This window comes from Callionymus lyra, chromosome 8 (genome assembly GCF_982586985.1).
Source record: "Callionymus lyra chromosome 8, fCalLyr1.hap1.1, whole genome shotgun sequence".
Lineage (NCBI taxonomy): Eukaryota > Metazoa > Chordata > Actinopteri > Syngnathiformes > Callionymidae > Callionymus > Callionymus lyra.
Window position 1 is genome coordinate 16,887,159 of NC_141825.1, and position 21,847 is coordinate 16,909,005.

General features: G+C 38.1%; 2 protein-coding genes across 3 annotated transcripts; one reads left to right on the forward strand and one right to left on the reverse strand.

Annotated features, from left to right (window-relative positions):
* Positions 1-344: 344 nt before the first annotated feature.
* On the forward strand, positions 345-15,957 carry rgma (repulsive guidance molecule BMP co-receptor a). Its single transcript, XM_087797967.1, has 4 exons — positions 345-856; positions 7,190-7,305; positions 9,710-10,227; positions 13,938-15,957. Exons 1-4 carry the CDS (start codon positions 843-845, stop codon positions 14,613-14,615), a joined length of 1,326 nt encoding a protein of 441 aa, XP_087654093.1. The 5' UTR covers positions 345-842; the 3' UTR covers positions 14,616-15,957.
* LOC148073841 (ras-related protein Rab-19-like) lies at positions 15,958-21,811 on the reverse strand. 2 transcript variants are annotated; one of them, XM_087797974.1, is made up of 6 exons: positions 21,666-21,811; positions 21,490-21,532; positions 20,441-20,514; positions 19,878-20,066; positions 17,476-17,659; positions 15,958-17,375 (listed from the first exon to the last, which is right to left on the reverse strand). In XM_087797974.1, the coding sequence occupies exons 3-6, from the start codon at positions 20,489-20,491 to the stop codon at positions 17,101-17,103; spliced, it is 699 nt and encodes a 232-aa protein (XP_087654100.1). In that variant the 5' UTR covers positions 20,492-20,514; positions 21,490-21,532; positions 21,666-21,811; the 3' UTR covers positions 15,958-17,100. The 2 variants fall into 2 exon arrangements, with proteins under 2 accessions (XP_087654100.1, XP_087654099.1); XM_087797973.1 differs by having other exon boundaries at positions 21,490-21,603.
* Positions 21,812-21,847: the final 36 nt, after the last annotated feature.

Consider the following 21,847-nt stretch of genomic DNA (forward strand, 5'->3'; position numbering starts at 1 on the left):
ATTATAGCGGTTTAATTAGAGTGAGTTGAAACTAAATAAATAAATAAAAAATAGCTCCTGGATGTTGTTGCATTAAAATCTGAAAATAAATGAATGCAAATTAATATAAGATTATGGGTTTGGCAGGTTAACTAGAAATGATGTATTCATTTATTGGGGGGGCGTTTTCTATAACATTTAACATTTTTATTTGACATAAAATAACAAAATGTTTACTTTTACTTTCAGAGATAAAGGGAGGTCTCTTCGCATTATTTGATAAGAGATGAAATGTGACTGGATCACACGGGGGTCTGCCTCGCATGTGTGTGAGAAACTCATGGTGTGTGTGTGTGTGTGTGTGTGTGTCAGTGGCGTCATGCGGAGCTGATCATTGTCTCTCTCACACTTTCTAACGAGCCATTTCACAACATCCAGACAGCAGCGGAGTGTTCCGGCAGCAGCCGCCGCAGCAGCAGCTTCACCCTCGGGGCGATTTTTTTTTCTTCTCGTCCACCATTTAACCCGGAGATTCCTCTTTTCTTTTTTTTCTCTTCTCGGCGGTGATTTGCGGCTCGGACAGGAAGACAGTTTTAAGCTTCATCTATCATGATGTCTCTTCTCCAGATCATCCGATAGTCCAAAGCGAGGAGTTCTGTCATTATTGCGGGACTTGATCTTGAAGATCTGCGGGACTCATGAGTCTCAACTCCGGGAACACTTTCGCTTCGGACACCATGGAGCCCTCTGTGCTCACACGGCGACTGACTGGATTATTTTGACTTTTTTTTTTTTTTTTCACAAGATCTGAGGTGTTTTTTTTGGACGAGCTTTCTCTGCTGGTCGCTGTCCTGCAGGAGCTCATGCAGCCGCCAAGGTACTTTTAATTTTTTTAATATTAAACTCTTATTCTAGCATCCATCCTGCATGATGGTCTCCCATCTTCACACTGGTAAAGAAGCTGAGAAGTCTTGACAGCTTTTTCCTTAACACCATAATTGCATAAGAGCAGCAATTAGAGTCAATAAGTGAGCTGTCCATAAAGCTCACAAATAATGACAGGTTTACATGTTCCCCCTAAATCCAGGTTTTAATTCTGCCATCATGGGAGCTTCTCACATCCTTACACTGTTTGGGAAAACAACAGTTTTTTGTCTCATAATAATGATGTAGATGCAAACCTGTGAAACGTAAAAACCTGACTGCAATATGTCTCCTGGATTTATGGACATGTTTAAGCAAATGTCACCTGAACCTGTTACAGCATGTGCAGTCTGACACATCCAGAGATGTCCTCATAGCTGTCTGAAATACCACATTTGTCAAGTACTCATGGTATTAAGCGTCTAGATATGCATCCCGTTTTGCTCAATAACAGTCAATTCATTCATCAAAATATGAGAAAAACACGCGACAAATTCTGTTTAAATTCTATTTTAGTGTTGTTTTTCATGAAGGAAATGGTGATGGATGGGCTCTGGGCGGACTAAGAAGGTGACAAAAAATTATATTGATTGCTGATCAATAAGCAGTACTGATTTATTCAAAGGTTTTTTAAATGGTTAATTATTGGATATGTATTATTTTCGCAAGAGGGGGGATGTGTACAATAACATGTTAGAATTACCACAAATAAATCATAAATAAGCATTATTGGGGGTTTTTTCAGCATAGGAAGCACAGACTTGCCGTTGATAGATTGTTTTGGCGAAATGTATACGTATGAATAAGGTTGTTTTTTTTACCTTTTTAATCATAAATTATTATGTAATTGAAAGTGTAGAATTAATGGAAGAGATATAGACTTAAAGTTCATATTTGATACATCTGGACATAATGATTGAACAGTAAATAATACATAAATATATTACAAATATTGAAAATACAATTTAAAGATGTGTTATAATGCAAGGATAATGACAAATTGCCAGAGTATATAAGTGAAATAAAACATTTTGAAATTACTTTTAAGAAATGTGTAAGTACAGTATTAATGCTTAGATCAAGCTCTAAATACATAAACATAAAGATTATATATGTATATTTTAAAAAATGAGTTCTACTACGTCAATTCATAACATAATAAAGCCAGACCACCATCTTTAAATAAAGTTTGACAGCATAGAGTAGAACACATGATGTCAGATGTTCAAACTATAATGGCCGAGATTCACCTGCGCATGCGTGAACTTATGGAGACTTCCAACGTAAAGCCTGTCGTATGTGAATGTTTAAACTGTTTTTCATTCAAATAAAAAATACAAACACTGTCAACAGAAAGAGTTTGACTCCAAGCACTGAAGCAGGTGTTTTTAAAACCAGATGGTAAAAGATTCTAAACGGTTGATTTGACATTATTGAGGGCCTTGTCAAACCTCAGATTTGCGCCTCGAGCGATGCTGTCTCTCAGCCAAGCAGCCGAAAAATGTTCCGTAATTCATCAAAAACCAAGTGGAGAGAGCGGCTCACACCTTTCAGCTGCGCTCATTCATTGCACTGGAGAATAGACCTGCGAATCAGTCCGCGCTTGGCCACCCTTGTTGAAAAACATGCGTAGGCTCAGGCGCTCATTGTGCGCCGTCAGATCCATCAAACACGAGAGGGACAGCAATCACAAAGACATTCACCGCTGGGTGGAAAAACCCAGCCAGCCTCGACCTGAGTGTGCTGCGGTCCGTCTGCTGGGTGCTTTAGCAGGAATGACAGTGGTAATGTGTGATTTGTGCAGCGGCAGGACAATCAAAGGAGGTGGGATTAGGCCTTTTAAGAGGAGTGTTGGGGGGAAATATATTAAATTCTTTTCAGCCGACATCAAAGCCGCTGCAGTCGGCCATTAATACATCTATGAACATGTGTTTCGGGTCAGACGGTTGACTGGAAATAAAGCGCGGAGCTGTTTAACCAATACATTAAACCTTACAGCCTCTCAGAGCTTCATAGCCAACGTTTATTCTAATTTATAGCAACACAATCTCTAGCTTCAGACACCAAAAAACATTGAACTGTAAGTAAGTAAATGTATTATTAACAAAACTTTCAATGTCATCAACCAAAAACTATACTGAAAATTGTGATATACATTTTACAACACCAACACTATTTCTTTTTCATTGCACTATAATGATTGAAGAGACGCCCAATAATTCTATTTTTCAATAAATCTGTGTCATTAAGTCTAAAATAGGATATAAAACCAAAATATATACAGTATATATACATGTTTTAATTGTATTACACTATTGTAATGTAACCTTTACATTGGATTTTGGTTATTATTTGATTGTATTTTTGGAAAATAATTATATTACATAGGTTATAAGATGCAATTAAATGTATGTATATATGTTTTTTATTTTTAAAAATTAAAAAAAACATTGACTGCACATTTTGATTATGACATATGTTGACAATAGAAAGTTGTATTTCCAAAGATAATAATAACAATCCTGAAGAAAAAAAAGTCCATATATAAAGAGGTTTCCTTAGATTTTACACTAAAAAAGTCACATTAAATATCAGGTATATATCATGTTAAATATTCAGAATTTCTTTTCTAATAATAGCATTAAGGTACAAACTTATCTAAAACTATGTACAATAGATAGAACGTTGACCCTACCTGTGACTCGACGACTCGGGCACCAGTATGTTCAGGTCACTCTTGCATCTCCTGTAACAAAAATGGAGGAGATTATTTACACTTAACTCATCTTCAGGCCGCTACATTTCAGTTTGCTTCAATATATTTCAAAAATATTTAGTTATCATTTGTTTCAGTGGCTGGTTGGATTGATTGAGGCTAGATCTGAAAATCAAAAATAGGTCAAAATATACTGTGGCCTACTTTACCTTACAAATGTATTTCTATATATGTATTTCTTTAAATATAAAATTCCAAATACATATGAGGATACGTTACCCATGTGTCTAATAACTTTAGCTATAATTTTAACGTTGTAATCTCTGAAAATATGGATTAATTGTTAAGATACAATCTTAAATACTTGGACAAAAGATTGTCATACCGACAACAGGTGCTGCTGCCTCTTTGGAAGAAACGACTGTGGCGTATCTGCCACATGTGTTAGTGGCACATGGCAGCAAATGGAGGATCCAAATAGAACTGAGAAAACCCCATGACCCCCTTCCTCATCGGTCAAACCTTACTTCTTACTGCACCGTGTATACCTTTATTGGACACTTGGAACAAAACCCCAGCTTCAATTCTCATTTTGGAAGTGGGGAAAGAACATCTTTGGTAAACTTCCAAACAGATTCAATGAGTTTTTCCTTGTCCATGTAACAGCAAGATAGAGGTTCTCCATCCCCCTTGTACCTAAAGGTGTTGACGAATTCTCAACTCAACGTAACAACAATAACGTTGGTTTAAGTTCATGGTTTCCTGATCCATTTTCGTTCGTATTCACTTTCCCTTTCCAGACCTTCTTTAAGTTAGGACAGAGTTGACGCTGAGAAAGTTAAGGCGAATTCTGGTTGCCTACTGATCTCTTTCTTTAGGTGCCTTCACACCACGCACGATGTAGGCGTTGAAAGTAAGTGGTTTGTCAGAGAAGAGGTGTCAACATGTCTGGCAACAATATGGGAAACGAGCAAAGCATCACACGCTGATGTTGAAACATCTGAACTTGAGAGAAAAGTAGAGACGCGCCAGTCAGAGTTTTACATTTCAAGGTGACTTATTCATCGCAACAAGAGGGAGCGAAATGGAACGAAACCTACAAAGCGTAAAAAAAAAGCGCCTCTGAAGGATCTGATGGACCCGGAGACGTTGGCCTTATTTAATGAGACGTACGTTATTTTGTCACAGGAAAGAATCCACAATTCCAATCTTTTTAAAAAATGTCTGCACTTGGATATGGAAGGAACCCTGCAGGAGAAATTTGGCATATTTCGTTTAAGTGGGTGAGATTCCTGAATTTTTTTTTTCAAAATATCGTCACCATAGTTTGTAACTTGTGGTATCCCTTGTGTTGGCAAGGTGAACGACCTCTGCCACTACATATGTATTTCTGGAGGGTCGTTTTACCTTAACCTAGAGACAACACAAGGGATACCTTAAACACATTTTTTGACCTCACCTTGACCAAAAGGCCGCACAGAATAAGAGACGTGGCGAAAAATAATCACGTCCGTCCGTGGACCTTCAGGTTACGAGGGTGCAATGAATCACAAACTCTTGAAATGTTATTATTACATATGTTTAGTTAGTTAAAAAAGGTTTATGATTCAATTTCATCCATGTTTGCACTACTGCACCAAAGAAAATAAATAGTTTTAGGAATTAGGAACTTCACTGACAATTGCAATAAGATGATTTCTTTTATCTATATATTGTACTTCCGATTTTAGGATTGGAACATCTCATAATCCAGGGCTGAATAGAGAAATGTTTGAATCCCAGTCAATAGTAATAATAGTAAAAAGGAAAATAGTAAACAAAAAAAAAATCAAATATTAAAAATAAACAATCAAATTAAAGGCATTATTAGTTGGCTAAATAGTTGTAATGCAGTTTAACCGGGTACTTTTGTTAACTTGTTTTCTTTTGGGTGTTCAACTATCTGGATTAGATAATAAATAATAAATATTCAACGATGAATGGAGTCAAACATGTGTTATTATAAAAGGTGTGGAAAAGACATCCTTCCCTCCATTTATCTACTGTTCCCTGCAAATCTTCTATCAGGTGCAATGAATGACAAACTCTACAAAACTGTTGAAATGTTATTATTACATATGTTTGTTTAGTTAGTTAAAAAAAGGTTTACGATTCAATTTTATCCATGTTTGCACTCCTGCACCAAAGAAAATAAATGGTTTTAGAAATTAGGAACTTCCCTGACAATTGCAATAAGATGATTTCTGATTTTATCTATATATTGTACTTCCGATTTTAGGATTGGAACGTCTCATAATCCAGGGCTGAATAGAGAAATGTTTTAATCCCAGTCAATAGTAAGTAAGTAAGTAAGTAATTTTTATTTGTAAAGCGCTTTTCCAGACCAGGGTCACAAAGCGCTTAAACAATCAAAACAATATTCAATAAAGTATATACTTTAAAGGTCAAGATAAAACTGATAACACAAGAGGAGTTCCAGAAAATCAAGGAAAAGCCTGAACAAATAAAAATGTCTTAAGATGTTTCTTGAAATAAGTTTTATGTCTTACAGTATATTTTACCCCAAACAAATGTTATTCCTTTAAATCACTTATTAAACATACCACCCAAAGGCATGTACAAGTTCTGTCTGTTACAAAGAGACAGCAGAAATCGTCACTACAACCCACTCTTGCAGGAGCCAGGGTCTCAAACAGGAAAGTTCCAACACAATTTAATATGATTTATTTTGTCTTGTTGGAAGTGTAAAGATCCTCCGACGTCCTTAGCCTTGACATAAAATGTATAAATAATTGGATTTTATTTTCCTTTTCACGAAAAGTAAGGGAAAAATGTAATGATAAGGTGGATTAGCGAGTTAAGCTAGTCCGCTCTAAGGTGAAAAAAACAACCGATAATGCTTTGTATCTTAATATTTTTGTAGATTGGAATCTAAATTCCATAAATCTCGACACTTATTAATAAACCCCTATTTTTTAAATATCAAATAGGGGACATTTTTAATCATATCATCATCTGGTCTGTTACGGGTTAGTTGGCCAAAATAGTTGTAATACAGTTTAACAAGGTACATTTTAGTTTCTTTTGGGTGTTCAACTGTCTGGATTAGATAATAAATAATAAATGTGTTATTATAAAGGTGTGGAAAAAAGACATCCTTCTCACCATTTATCTACCGTTCCCTGCAAATCTTCCACGGCCACTTTGTCAGCCCTCTTGGAACAAGTCTTGCACTTTGAGATGTAATTCGAGACTTGAGAAAGGAGGGGGTTTTAGTGCCGGTCCGTGCGGCTGTGATTGGTCCAGAGGCTGCACCTACTCGACACTCCCTGCGGGGGGAAGAGCGAGCGACTACCTGCCCCTGTAGCCGCCGGAGCTCCAGTGTTAGCCCGCCTCAGCTAGCTCAGAGAACCGCTCCAGCGCGAACAAAAAAAACAACCAAAAAACGAGTAGCTTAACTTGGTAGAAGATGAAACGACGCTTGAGGAAAACTTTAATGGAGTCTTCTGGTGTTTTTTTCCTCGTGAGAAACCAGCGCCTCTAACTCTTCCATTTGTCCGGTCCGACCAGGGAGAGGAGCGAAGTGCGACCCCGAGCTGGATGGATGGTTATGGGGAAGAGAGGAAGACCCTCGGCGCTTGAAGTGTGCAGAGTCGTCGCTGTGTTTCTATCGCTCTTCCCTTCTGGTAAGAAACTCCACATATATATATATATATATACTCTCAATGAATGTATTTTTTGGGGGGTTTAAGAAAGTATTTCTGATTTTAAATTGTACTTTTACTTTCTTAAACTTTTGGTACGACGGGTTGCCAGGTTCCTTTTATCACCCCCAAGACGCATGCATTACACTATTGTTATAGATTAAATAGTTTAATAATGCATACCTTGGTCTCGCTCTACAAATATAAATGACTTACTTACTTACTTTAAATACATGTTTAAAGTTGTTAAAATATTTGCGGTACTTTCTAAACTTGTAAAATAGTCAGCATTAGTTATTATCATTGTAACATTGCTTAAGAAAAGTAAATCTTTTAAAAGGTTGTATTGTTCTTTTTTTTTTTTTAAATCCACACACATGTGGACGGAACAAACTGGGGTCTTTCAGCTGCAGCCCTTAACTCTTGTTTTGTTTGGGGGATGGGGGCCTCAGTATTTCACACCAACCCCAGGAAACTTTTTTTTTTTTTAAGTCTGTGTGTGCTGAGTCAATGGATATATATCTTCAAGAATATAGATGTTTTTGTGTTAAATATCAACAAACAATTGCAATATGTAGAATATATGTTTTAAAAAAAAAAGATAGCATGTCTGTGTGATTTGATAATTGCTCACTTTTCCTCGCAGGACTCCCCTCCTGTCTTCACACTGTGAATGTTTACCAAACTCTTATCAGTTTCCCTCTCAAGTCACTTACCGTCAAACAACAAAGTGATAAAGCACTGATAGTCCAGATCAAGAATGGTTTATTGCCATCCATCAAATGGCTGGTAAATGGAGAGGGTGTGTGAGGAGTGGTGGGGGTTGCAGAGGCTTTCAGCAGGGTTATTGTTAAAAGTGTGGATATGACTCCCCCACCTTCACCTCCTCCTTCTCCTCCTCCTCCTCCTCCCTGGAAACACTTGGTGAAAAGTCTTGCAGGCCATTCAAATAAAAGCCACACTAGTTACACATGGTGTCGCAACAACACACCCTGGGAGATGTTTGAAGAATATTTGTGTAAAGCGTTGGCCGGATGTCCCATCAAATGCTCTATTATCACTTGAGTTGTCGATTAGCTGCTGAAAATAGTGTCGTAGTTTCAAAGCCATTACAATAAATGTATAGTTTTTAGGCCTAATATAATTAGATTCCCCTTGTGCTGTAAATTGTAGCTAGCTTGAAATGATGGTGATCTCTTTAGCCAACTGGAAAATAAATGCGTGAGCCACTCGGTAGTACTAGCTGTGTACCAGCTACTAGCTTTAAAGACAAGTTTGACAACAATGTCAATAAAAGCTTTTGCCAAAAGTCATTACTTTTGGCACTTAATGCGATCTTGAGTTACATTCTCATCATTCCTTAGCCGTCTTGTATCGTCTTTTAATTATATCATAATAGAAAGAATAAGAGGGATGCACGACATCGATGCGCATGAATTCATATTTTAAATTAGATGCAGAGAAGCTCCAACTTTATGAATTTATATTTTTTTACATTGATTAAAGAGTTACATTTATTGGGTATTGTTTTGATTGTTTAAGTGCTTTGTGACGCAGGTCTAGAAAAGTGCTCTACAAATATTACTTACTTACATTTAAAGCATACATTTTGAATTGTAAACTTTATGGTTCTGCCTATTTAAGCTAGGTTTCTTTTGTGTTTCCAGTGTTTACCTTAAGGTGTATCTGACTACGGTGGCCCTAAAGGTCCTATAAACTTTTGGATCAAAAGTTGAACTCTTAAGCATCTTAAGTAGAGGATTGTACAGGCGATACAGTGGCAATGATACGTTATATTGCATCTCTGTAGGAACAAGCATGTATTTGTAGTATTGTCGAGTATTTCACTCTGGCGTTGCAGAATTTACAGACCACATGACTTTTGACAAAGTTGTTGAACGGCTTTGTTTTGAAACAAAAATATTAAAGAATATCGATACATTTCTGTTGAGTATAGGGTATCGTGAAAATAAATATCGCAATATATAGGTGTATCGATATTTTCTTACACCCCTAATCTCTATTAAGTCCATAAGAAATGTAAAAGATATATATAGAACGGAACAATATAAAGTAAGTAAGCTTAATTTATCAACCCTTTTCAATAGTGCTAGCTAAAGTAACAACCATTTAACTAACACACTTTTAAAGTAAGTTTAATGAAGTCAAGCTCTTCAGTTAAAACGGCATGAAAGAAAGAAACCAAATAAAGTATTTTAGATTTCTTGTAAAGAGTTTGAGTAAATTCGACTAATATTGAGAAAATGTTGAAAAAACGAACCTGGTATTTATTTATGTAAACCCATGTTAAACTGTAATAAAATAGTTTTTTATATATTGGTTTTAGTTAAACAATTGTATTAATGTTGTCGTTCTTGTGTGGCAGTGAGCCTGCAGTGCAAGATCCTCAAGTGTAACTCGGAATTCTGGGCATCGACCTCCAACTCTGCGCCGGAGGAGGAGTTCTGCACGGCGCTGAGGGCGTACACCAGCTGCGTCCGAAGAACCGCCCGTACCTGCAGAGGCGACCTGGCCTACCACTCGGCCCAACATGGTATAGAGGATTTAATGAGCCAACACAACTGCTCCAAAGAGGGCCCCACCTCCCCGCCCCGGGCTCGGACCCCCCTGCTGCCCCCGCCGCCGCAGCTGCTGCCGGACACTCAGGAGCGCTCGGACGGCCCGGAAGTGTGTCACTATGAGCGAAGCCTTCCACGCAACGCGGCCCCGCCCAACTACACCCACTGCGGCTTCTTCGGGGACCCCCACCTGCGGACGTTCGGGGACGACTTCCAGACGTGTAAGGTGGAGGGAGCCTGGCCCCTCATCCACAACAAGTACCTGTCGGTCCAGGTGACCAACACTCCTGTGGTGCCGGGATCATCGGCGACCGCTACTAGCAAGGTGAGGATTGTCTATGAGCCGCAACATAACTACATTTGTAATTCATAGTCTTGAAGACATGCGACATGTCGCAAATCTGTTGGATTGTGAGCTTCGAACATATGTTGTATCACAACTTTAATGAATGCTTCAAATATTACTATAAGTCTGTTGTGTTTTCCCAAAGTATTTTGAGGATAGCAAGGGTAGAAAGATGAAACTTTTCTATTTTCAGTGCAAATCGGTCACTGGTTACACAGCTTTTAGCTTTTACATTAAAAATGTAATTTAATTCTACTGTTGAAATGCATTATGGAAGTTTTAATGGAGGGAGCGTATTATCATAGTGATGGTCTGATGAAGCTTCATGAAGCAGTGTCATTATATTCAGAGCCCACTAGATGGCGGTCTCTGCCCTATTTCTCTTTGCTTTGAACAACTGTTCTAATGAAACATCACATCATTTTTAAGCTGATGGCGCCACCTACTGACCTCTAAACAACATGACGCTGTTTCATGAAGCTTCATCAGACCATCACTACTTTATTATCCTTTGGGTCATTTAAAATATTTTAAAATATATAAAAACATAAAAACAAAGTCCCTTTGTTGTGCAGGATGACATCCTGTTCCAATAACAATCAGTTTTTTAATTTAAAAAAAAGTCCATATGTTGGTTGATTTAGCCAAATTGCAAACTTGTTGAAATTGTTTACTTGTTTCTTTTACTATGGTATTTAATCTTTTTTTTAAATTCAATAACAATTTTAGACTAGAAAATTTTAATTTTAAGGTATAAAAAACAATCAAGAAAATACAAATTTTAAGACCAAAAACTCGCAAGGATCATGGTATTAAAAATGTTGTATTGGCAACCTTACATAAGAATGAAATGTGTTTGAAATTCGAATAAATATAAAGTATTTGTAAAATATGTTGAATCAAGATCAGTATCCCATTATTTCGAGTGTCTTGAAATGAGCAAAAAAGCTTTTAGACAACTTGTAGAATCAAAAAGCAATGAAACGCATCGTTACAATCGGCAGAAGAACGCGAGGACCCAGAAAAAGAACTTCATGTTTCGATCACCTAAAGGCTAAAAATAACCCATCTTGCATGCTTTTAATTAGCTCTTAAGAAATAAACGTGCCACATTTTCGTTCGGTCTTGGCGGTCTCTATGGAGCAAGTTAGTCGTACGGTTACTGCAGAATAAACAAGTTGCGGTTGATATTTTTCACGTGTGAGTTTCTTCTCATGTGGCGACACTTCGCTGCTGCAGCTCTGGTCTCCTGCCCAGCTGTCTGCTTGTTAGTGTTTTCTTAGTTCAGAGCCCGAAAAGTTCTGGACGGTCCCGCCGGACTCGCGTTCCAAACTGTACGCATGTTCTCGGATCTGTATGGGTTTAGTTTCAAGAGAAGAAAAAAAAAAGCGTCTCAGTCTGATGTCTGACCTACTTTAGTCGTCGCTCCGACATCATCGCTCTCCTTCGATTGGCTGTTTTGATTAAATAAATGGCCGACTCACAAATGTTTGTTGAACTTGAGGTCGAAAACAAGGATCCGCGCTGGTTGTGATTTGAGTTTGGCAGTTTGACCGAGTGGCTCCGTATTTGGACAAGATTTGACAGCCCATGATTGTGAGTTAAACGGTGGTATTAGACCGACTTTGTCCTCAATCACATTTGTATCATTTTCTGTAATCAAGACTTGGTTAATGACGCGCCATTAGTCGCTGCTGGATTCGGGGTCGGGCTGTAACCATGTTGCTTTTTTTAAAAGCATTGCTTTACTTGGAACTGGACCAGACTTTTTTTTTTTTTTTTAAAGATGTGGACAATGGGGTGGGGGGGGGACAACAAGGACCAGCCTCAGCCACCTGTGCAAACAAGAGCGCTCTGGTAATAGATGGGCTTTAGCTTTGTGTCGCCGATGGATGGTGAACAGGGTCGTCTTCTGTCCGAGCCTCGCTCTCAAGGCTGGTGCTTGAGCGTCTGACAAGGGCTCATTGGTGCCCCCGATGAAACCAGGCTTGCAGGATCTTGACCAGTCCTTCTTAATTAGCTGTGCAGTGCATTGCTCGGCGCTGGCCAGACGCCACTCCCCGGAGCATAGTTCTGGGGGTTCACAGGCAGGTTTTTCAAAGCCATGAATGGATCTTCTTTGTGTCTGAAAACTGAGGCCTGATTTTACATGGCCCGAGACTCGTGTTTTTGGAGGGTGTTTGCCTTCCACCCCCCCAATCCACCTTCCCAGTGCTGAAATGTGACACTGAAGTGGTGTGGTGGAGTAGATGGCACATATTGTCAGTATGAAGTAAATATCTTGAGTCATATTCTGTATTAGTAACGGGAAAACAACATTCACTAAATAGTATCATGGCTCTGATACTGAAAATAATCCGTAATAAGCGTAAATTAATCTGAAAAAAAGTTAAAACTTTATTTTCAAATGCAGTTCTTGTCAATTTGATAATGTCCGTCTGAATTTTTTAGATACATTTCAAGGGTATTTGTTAGTAGCAAATATGTCGGGCCAAAAAGTATTTATATATATACCACACAAACTCAAGGTCGCGAAGGGCAAAACGGTTTAGAATAAGTAACGCAAGTAGTTTTCACTTTTGCAATGAAAATTAATAATATTTTATCTGTAATATTAGTAGTATACTTACCTTTATTCTATGAGGGAAATTAGACCCGATGCTACATAAATGCGGGGATTATTAAAAATATTATTCAATATTACAATGAATACAAATGCACTGAAAGTGGTAAATTGTTGACACTTTTTTTTAGACATTATAGAAGTTTGCAGGGATGTTGAAGGACAAAGATACACACTGGTGAATTAAATGAAGGCATTTAATATATGACACTGAAACTAAATCGACAGGTAAAAAGGATTTGAGTGATAAAGACATAAAACAACGAGTTAGCTTCAAGTGTTAGCATAGCATGTTAGCATATCGCTGAAATGTCACTGTAGTCTTTTGAAATGATCTTTGATTTATCTGAATTTATTAAATATTGTGGATAATTCACTCTTAAATATATTAAAAATCTAACATCTACTTTTCTTATCATGGGACAACTTAACAGGTTACATTTAGCTCCACATAAACAATAGGAAGTGTGAACATGAAGTGACCAAAATGTACATCCATTTAAAAATGAAAATCTGCTTCAGAGACGATCCATTTATTAGTTTGACATGGAAACACGCTCCAAACACACGTGAGGAGACTTTATACAAAGGAAAAAAAAACTCAATAGTCAGTGAATTTTAATTTATGCAGGTTATTTTAAGCTCAATGGAAAAGTGACTTCACATAAAATCCTGAATAATGTCTTGACGCAGAGCCACCAAAAAATCCCAGCAGGCAAGAAGTAAAAATTTTGAGATTCTGGAAAGTTTTTAGTGGAAAGAACAACTGACAAGAAAGTGCTGAAGTTGATGGATTCCTCCAGTGTGTTTTCTTCATCTCCGTTTCTCGCATTACAATTGGAAATGGGGAAATCCTTTTTTTGAAATCTTTCGGAGTCAAGCAGAGCAGTTTTATCAGCGGAGTAATAAACAATTCTGACTTTGAGTACGAATGGATGGTGAAGTTCTTTAGGCGTATAAATCCTGAAACTTGTGATCGTTAACACTTCCTATGGAGTATTTGGACAAAGCCAGTGAAGTTCCACGCGAAGGGAACTAACTCCGACTCTCTTCTTCTCTCCTTCAGCTTACAATCATCTTCAAGAACTTCCAGGAGTGCGTGGACCAGAAGATGTACCACGCCGAGACGGACGAGCTCCCCGGGGCGTTCGCCGACGGCTCCAAGAACGGGGGCGACCGTCACGGCGCCAACACCCTGCGCGTGGTGGAGAAGGTCCCCGGGCAGCACGTGGAGATCCAAGCCCGGTACATCGGCACCACCATCGTGGTGCGTCAGGTCGGCCGCTACCTCACCTTCGCCGTGCGGATGCCCGAGGAGGTGGTGAACTCCATCGAGGAGGGCGACAACCAGGACTTGTACTTGTGTCTCCACGGCTGTCCCACCAACCAGCGCATCCACTTCAGGAGCTTCCGGGCTCGGGCCGCGGACACCCAGGCGCCGGGTCGGAGCCGCGCCAGCGCCTTCACCTACCAGTCCGCCAAGGCCAAGTGCAAAGAGCGCCTCCCGGTGGAGGATCTGTACTTCCAGTCGTGCGTGTTCGACCTGCTTTCGTCCGGGGACATAAACTTCACCATGGCTGCCTACTACGCCTTCGAGGACGTGAAGATGCTCCACTCCAACAGCAAGAGATACCACATCTTCGAGAAGGATTCCTTCGTCGGGAATAAAGGGACGAGAAGCCACAACGTTCTCCTCGTGCTGAACCTCCTGGTCGTCCTCCTGTGTTGCACCCTTTATCTATAGTCACTTTACGACGTCCTATCATCACATCCTGGTCTTTTGAAGAGAGCGTTGATGGGAAAGCCCAGCTATTCCGGGGCTTCAGGATATCCACCTGGGATTAAAACCCGACATTCTCAGCAGACCTAGCATGCCTATGGGAAAAGCCGGACAAGATGATCTCCTGCAGAAAGAGGAGTTTGCTGCTCCGCCCTCCTCTGATCCTCTCGCTGGTGCCGAGCCAGCGGGGCTCACGGTTGCGAGGCGAGAGGACCTGACAGGGCCTTTTGTTAACCTGCAGACAGGAGCAGCTCCATGTTTGATTAGTTTCCAGCTTCCCTTCAGAAGATACGTCTCCAGTCGTCTGCCGCGGAGATTACTGGGTCAAATCGTCGGGACGTCTTTGCATATTTCACTGCGAAAATTCCTCGTCTCTGGTCGTCTGTCCCAGAATACTGTATCACGAACCTCCACCGTCAGAACACAGACTTGAGAATGTGGAGCACAGAGGCGGATATAAGTACCTTCTCACCTGTACTGTTGTTTTTGAGTAGTACTTCAGACAGTGTTTATTGGTTCGTAATGTGAATGTAGCCGCCGTTAGGAGAGAGAAAATAATAATAATTCACAAACAAGTCGATGTGCCAACTCACTCTTCGCCCGCAACTATCGAACAAAGTCGCTGATCAAATTTGAAGCTACATTTGCTCCGCTTGTGTTCGTCTTTCGTAGATATTTCCCCCGGCACAGATTATTACACTGAAGTATTCAGCAGGCCTGGCTACTGCGATACAACAACTATATCTGCAGTTTGACGACAAGAGAAAAAAAAAAAGATTGTAACTCAAAATCTGTGTGATTTGTGTTGTGACTTTTACAGACGTGTAACGTGTGTGCGTGCGTGTGTGTGTACATATGATTTTTTTGAGCTGTAATTTTTTGTATATTACCAGTTGTGTTTTATCACTCCAGATGTTTTTTGGTGAATGTGAACTTTTATTTTTGAAAAGGGATTTTGTCGAAACGTGAACACCGCAGAAGCAAATCCACACAAACTGGAAGAAGAAATTGAAAATCAATAGTTTTGCAACAATATAATCCCCTTAAATTAAATCTATTACAGACCACTAATGTTGATAGACTTTCTCATTTGCTTTTTATTTCATATATACTTTTGCGGTGTTCATGTTTTTTAAGTTCTAAGCACTTTATTGTTTTTTTCATCCAGCTCGTATTTTGTTGGTGGATAAAATAGAATTTAAAAAAAGAAAGGTCAAGCTGTATTTGTTTGTAAAATAAATGTGGTGAAACACGCCAGTTGTTAATAATGTAAATTATTTATTGAATAAAAGAAAATGTCTTGTTATTCCAATGCGTCGGTTTTAATCAATGCTGCACTGCCACCTGCTGGCCGGACACGACTCGACACCTATTCAAGAAAATCAATGCTGAAGCAAAAACGTTTTTTTAAGTTTGAAATTATATATAGACAAAAACTTATATCTCATGAATGTACCACCATGACTACTAGACACGTTGGAGACAGCGCAAAGGAAATACAAATGAAAATTATTTTTGATTATTGTGAATATTTTTAAGAAATATTACCAATTATACTAATACTATAAAATGATTTAAAAGCCGGTCGAAGGAGTTTCCGTCTCTAATTTTGAAAAAAATGCCATGTTTCATTACATTAGTAGATCAGCGCCCACGATTATAAAGAAGAGAGTGCCATCTAGTGGCTGTTTCATGAGACTCATTTATTGCAGTATCTTCTTTTCTTTCAAATATTTCAAGAAGTTCCGTAAAAAGAACCTTAATTGAAAGAACATAGATGGATGGATAGATCTTTATATATGACCCCCTGGTCCTCACTTTACACTCGAGTTTATAAACCCCTTTAAATCCCAAAACGTTTTGAGCTTGCATGATTTATACAAGAAAATATTAGCTGAGTTTCCCATTTTATCGCATTAACAAAACTGATAAGCATGTACTGAAAGTCATACATGGAGTTAGCGCTTAATAAATTGATTTTAATTAATTTAATATCAAATATGCACTCGTTACTAAAGTATGTTTATAGGAAAAAAAATCCTGATCTTAGACCATCCAGTTTTACAAAATAACTATTAAAATATTACAAAGACATTGTTTCTTTTAAGTGATTATAGGCAGCTCCTACACTTGCAGCAACTGTATTTAACAGGAAACTTCCCACACTATTTTGGAGCCTTTATCATAGCTAAAAATAAATAATGATAATAATAGTAAAAAGGAAGATAATGGGGATTTATGTCGAAAGTTGGATTTTTGTTTATCATATAATTTGAATGTCCTAAATAAATGGCTGAATGATTTATTTTTCAAAATAAAGTGGAATCTAGACTCAACTTAGACTCAGTCTTAACAAGAATAACAGAATTCTGATGAAGTCAAAAAATAAATCGGAGAAAACGGTTTAAAAAAACAGAAATATATTTACACAAAAACAATAACGTTCTCTTTAGCAGTTACATTGCTTCTCTGATGAGATGGAGCCAAAAACCGGACGTGAACTCTTGCCGAGGGAGAACTGAGACGAGTCCAGTGACGCTTCATCCGAGATGGACAAGCCGTTTCGGGCCAGCAGCTCTCGAGCCATCAGGCTGAACGCAGCCTCCACGTTCTGAGCCTCCTTTGCTGAGGTCTCTAGAGCGGCCAGCACGCCGTTGTTCTCAGCCACGGTGCACGCATCTTCAAACAGAACCTGTCGCTTGGACTCCAGATCGGACTTGTTACCTGCAGGACGGTCCAAGTGTTAATTGGAGAACATTGCGATGGGATTTGTTTAATAATATAACTGATCATAAGAGTGTGTTTAAATGATGACTCTACCCACCGATCAGGATCAAGACCACGCTCGCAGCTCCGTATTGTTCCACCTCTCTGATCCAGTGAGAGACGGAGTCAAAGGTTTGTCGTCTTGTGATGTCATAGGCCACCATTGCACCGTGAGCGCTACGGTAGTAGCTCTGGGTGATGGTACGGAAGCGCTCCTGTCCTGCCGTGTCCCAAACCTGCATCTGGAACCATGAAAATATTTACACTGAGAGACTAAGATAAGTGTAAACGATGGTCTTGTGAAACCCCAACAATTAAAGATTGAATGAAAAAATTAAAATAATGTATATTATATTATAAATATAAGTATTTAGTTGAACAAAAGCACAAGCTAAATAAATGCAGCTCAACTTTTGGCTGCTGAGAAACTGACTTCAAATCAGTTTCAGCACAGTGGTGGCTGGTGAAAATTATTTTAGGTGGGGCTCTTTCCCAGTACATTTTCCCCTCTATCCTATATATTACATGTAAAAATCAACACATCAATAATAAGTAAGTAAAGGTTATTTGTAGCACCTTTAAACTTAATACTTTAAGTTAATGATGGATAATAATGTTTATTATGTTCCTTGTTTCATTCATATTTCAACATATTTTAATTATACTCTTATATACATCATACAGAATAAACACAATTATTAAAAAATCTAAAAACCCAGATACTCTCTACCAAATTATCACAAACACACACAAATGTACTGCAAATAAATATATATATATATATATATATATATATAAATATATAAATTAAAAAAAAATATTACTAAACTAAACCAATAAAAAAACTTTTTAAATAAAATTAAAATGTCGGGGGCGGGACTAGAACCGGCGAAATGTCACGTCTTCAAACTTCCAAAAATGTGCGCAACCAACTGAAGTATCTTTAAAGCGCTGCTAATAACTAGTTGTGTTTCTAATTATAAATAAACTAAAAGCGTGTTGAACTTCCAAACTAACTCCCCGTTTAATTAAATGTAATCACGCTTTGTCGTTACCGATTAGTTTAAAAACATGCTCACTAACATGTTTTTAAATATGGCGCTGTTTAATAATCCCTCGTCTGAAACAACTTCCTGTCTGGATTAACGTTCCGTCTGAAATTTCCGGCTGCAGATGAACCCTCCTCGCCAAACCAGTGGGAGAGCGGCGCCCCCTATGGGCCAGTCGCCACTGTTTCAGCAGAAGGATTAAAACATACGTTTCTGGCTCCCCCGGTGAACAAACAGTGCAGTCACAATGTGGAAAGTATTTTTCTACATATACATGACTTACTTAATTTCTACATACTAGTTATTTACAAAATAGAAGAAAAATGGCTCATGTCAGTTTATTGTTCAATTGTTCTGGTAACTTCAAAAAGTCTCTAGGTATTGTTTAAAATATAACCTGGGATATTACCGATTATAAGTCGGATTTTGTTCTACTGCATGACTGATAGCCTTGACTGATAGGAGCAGGTTTCGCGATGCTAGACCAAGGAGCCTGGCGGAGTAATACTACGGAGCCTGGTACTAAAACATTGAAAGATTTTTGAGCGCCGTGTACTACATAAATTGGATTGAGGTCAGTAAGTACAACCGATATTAACACATTAGGGATTATAAAATCCCCTTTTTCGATTTTCAAGTGTACCTTAGTCTCCAAAACATTTTAATCAAATAAGGCACTTTTGCTATGGATGAAAAAAGTTAGTTATATTGACTTGAGTAGCAGCTGATCAAGTGATTTTGAAAAATAATAAACTTGCGAGGTCACTTTTCGTGGGTAGAGATTTTGTCATAGTCAGTGAGTCCACGAATGCTCCTCCCAAGATGCAACACTAATAGACTCAGGGACTCATTTGTTCCTCGTGCTATTAGACCGTTTAGTTCTGAGTTTGGGGGGAAAGAGTGAAGTGAAAAGACGATTCTATATATGCTGTGTATCCTTTTCTAAAGATTTTGTCATCCCTTGCATTTTGTTCTTTTTATTGCACTTTGTTCTTGTTTTTATGGAACTATCCTCTGTGTTGCTGTGTGCTGGAAGCTCGAAGGAGACATCCAGAAGGATTAACATCAAGTTTATTTATCTATCGATAAGTTCAATCTAAGAAAATGGGAAGATAACAAAAAGATGGTTGAAGTTGAAACTGCTCCAGTGAAATGTTGAAACAGTTCAACAGCCATCAAGTTAATTTGTGAATGATTAGCTAAATTATATGTGGTGAGGTTCACTTGTTAGCAAAACCAAATAAGTTCAAGCTCGAGTCAGCCACACCTCTTTACCTGAAGCTAGAAAACATCATCTGGCAGGTTAATAATAGACAAAAGTTTCCACAGGTTCATATAAAAGCAACATTGTAAAGTCAGATAACAAGAGAAGACGGTTCACAAGTGAAACAGTAAAAACTATGACACCGACCTTCACCTTCTTTCCATCAATGTCGAGCGTTCGGACGGTGAAGTCCACTCCGATGGTGTTCTGCTGCTTCTCAATGAATATTCCGGACTTGAATCTTTGTACGACGCAGGTCTTCCCCACGTCCGAGTCCCCGACCAGGATGATTTTAAAAAGAAAGTCGAAGGTGTCGTCGATCACCGGCCCCACGGACTGCATGTTGCGAGAGGAGTAAACACACTTCAGCAAGAACCTCTCGGGCCTGGAGCAGAACTGGTTCCTTCACAGTTGTGTCAACAGATAATATGTACAGAAAGCCCTCTTCAGATCAAGAACCCGATCATGACGCCTGGTCACGTGGTAACCATCTAGAAAGTTGATCTACTCTGACACAAACTGTTGACAATGAAATGATCATCCTCCGAACATCCTCTTTCTGTGCATCTGTGCATGTCTCACTTTATTTCAGACGGTAAAAAAAGCTACATTTCTCTTTGATCTTAGTATTTTAACGACCTGCGCTGCCCTTTGGCCTCCACCTCCAGTCGCTGCTCTGCGAAGCACATTCGTAAACAGATCACACCTACCTGAGCAGGAAGGTGTGATCTCCAAGTCCCGGCCCACTTACACCACTGCATCCTGGGATGTGGAGGGATTCGAGCTGCGACAATAAAGAACATATAGATACGTTCAATTGTTATGCAAACAGTAATAAACAAAACCCAAAATATATCCACAATATTGATGATTATAAAAGAAAATATATGACTTACAATTAATAGTTTCTCTCTGTATTTGTGCTATTATCATGCAGAATGTAACAAATGTTTAAAAAGTGTATCTTCTGGTTTCCCTTTATTTAGATCTTTTTAAAATGGCAACTAAATACATATTGTATATTTTAGGTATATTGACTTTGACTTCCTATTATTGTCATCGCACAAAAGAATACAGCTGCGAAACTGGCAACGAAATTCCGTTGCTTGGCAACCGTTAAAAAACAAAGCAGATTGAATGTATATATAAAAGTATAAATATGAATATTAGTTATTATTATAGTTACTTATTATAAGTTTAAAAAATAGTACAATATAGTATAAACAGAATAAATAAATGACATTTTAAAATATTGCATATAATTAACGTATATAAAAGTACAAATATAAATAAGTTATTTGCTGTATATTCTGAATATTAAAGTCAATAATTTCCATATCAACTATTAAATATAATATATTAAATAGAACTATATATACATTTTGTTACACGTGCCAGTTTGATATTCCAATTTCAACAATTCCGAAATACATTTTAAAATGTATTCAATTATTTAAACTTGTTTCTTTTTAAATTCAATATAAACATTTTGGCACTATTACAAACACATTTTTATATTTATATATTTAAATGGCTACAAATGTATCAATTAACCTTTCAATATAAAAATATTATTTTCAATTATTCAATCGAAATGAATTCAACCTGTCATTTTAAATAAACTAAACTATACAGAAATTATTAAAAAAAGATTCAGTAATTATTAAAAAAAATATATATATATTACAAGAGCAACATTTCAATCAAAAAAAAGAAAAAAAAAGTTTCAACATTTGATCTACTTCCATTGAAAACCCACCTCTTTTCTAACTTGACTCAGGACCTTGACTTTATGCTCTGATCTGCAAATGTAAGACATCATAAGCATCGTTTACATGCCCATGTCACATTAACAGAGGGTGTAACCGTCAACCTAAAGGAGAAAAAAAGAAATCTATAGATAGAAATAATACAAAAAGCAAACAATAATATTACCTCTGGCTGCATCGTTCCGAGTGAAATGCTGAGACAGAATGCTGTGATTCAGTCTTTTTCTCTCTCTCTCTCTCCACCCCCTCACTGGCTTCTGCCGTCATGTCAGCCCACAGAAGAACAAGGCACTCATGGACACCAGGACATAATGTGCGAGTGTAACAGACCATCACCCATCTTGTTTA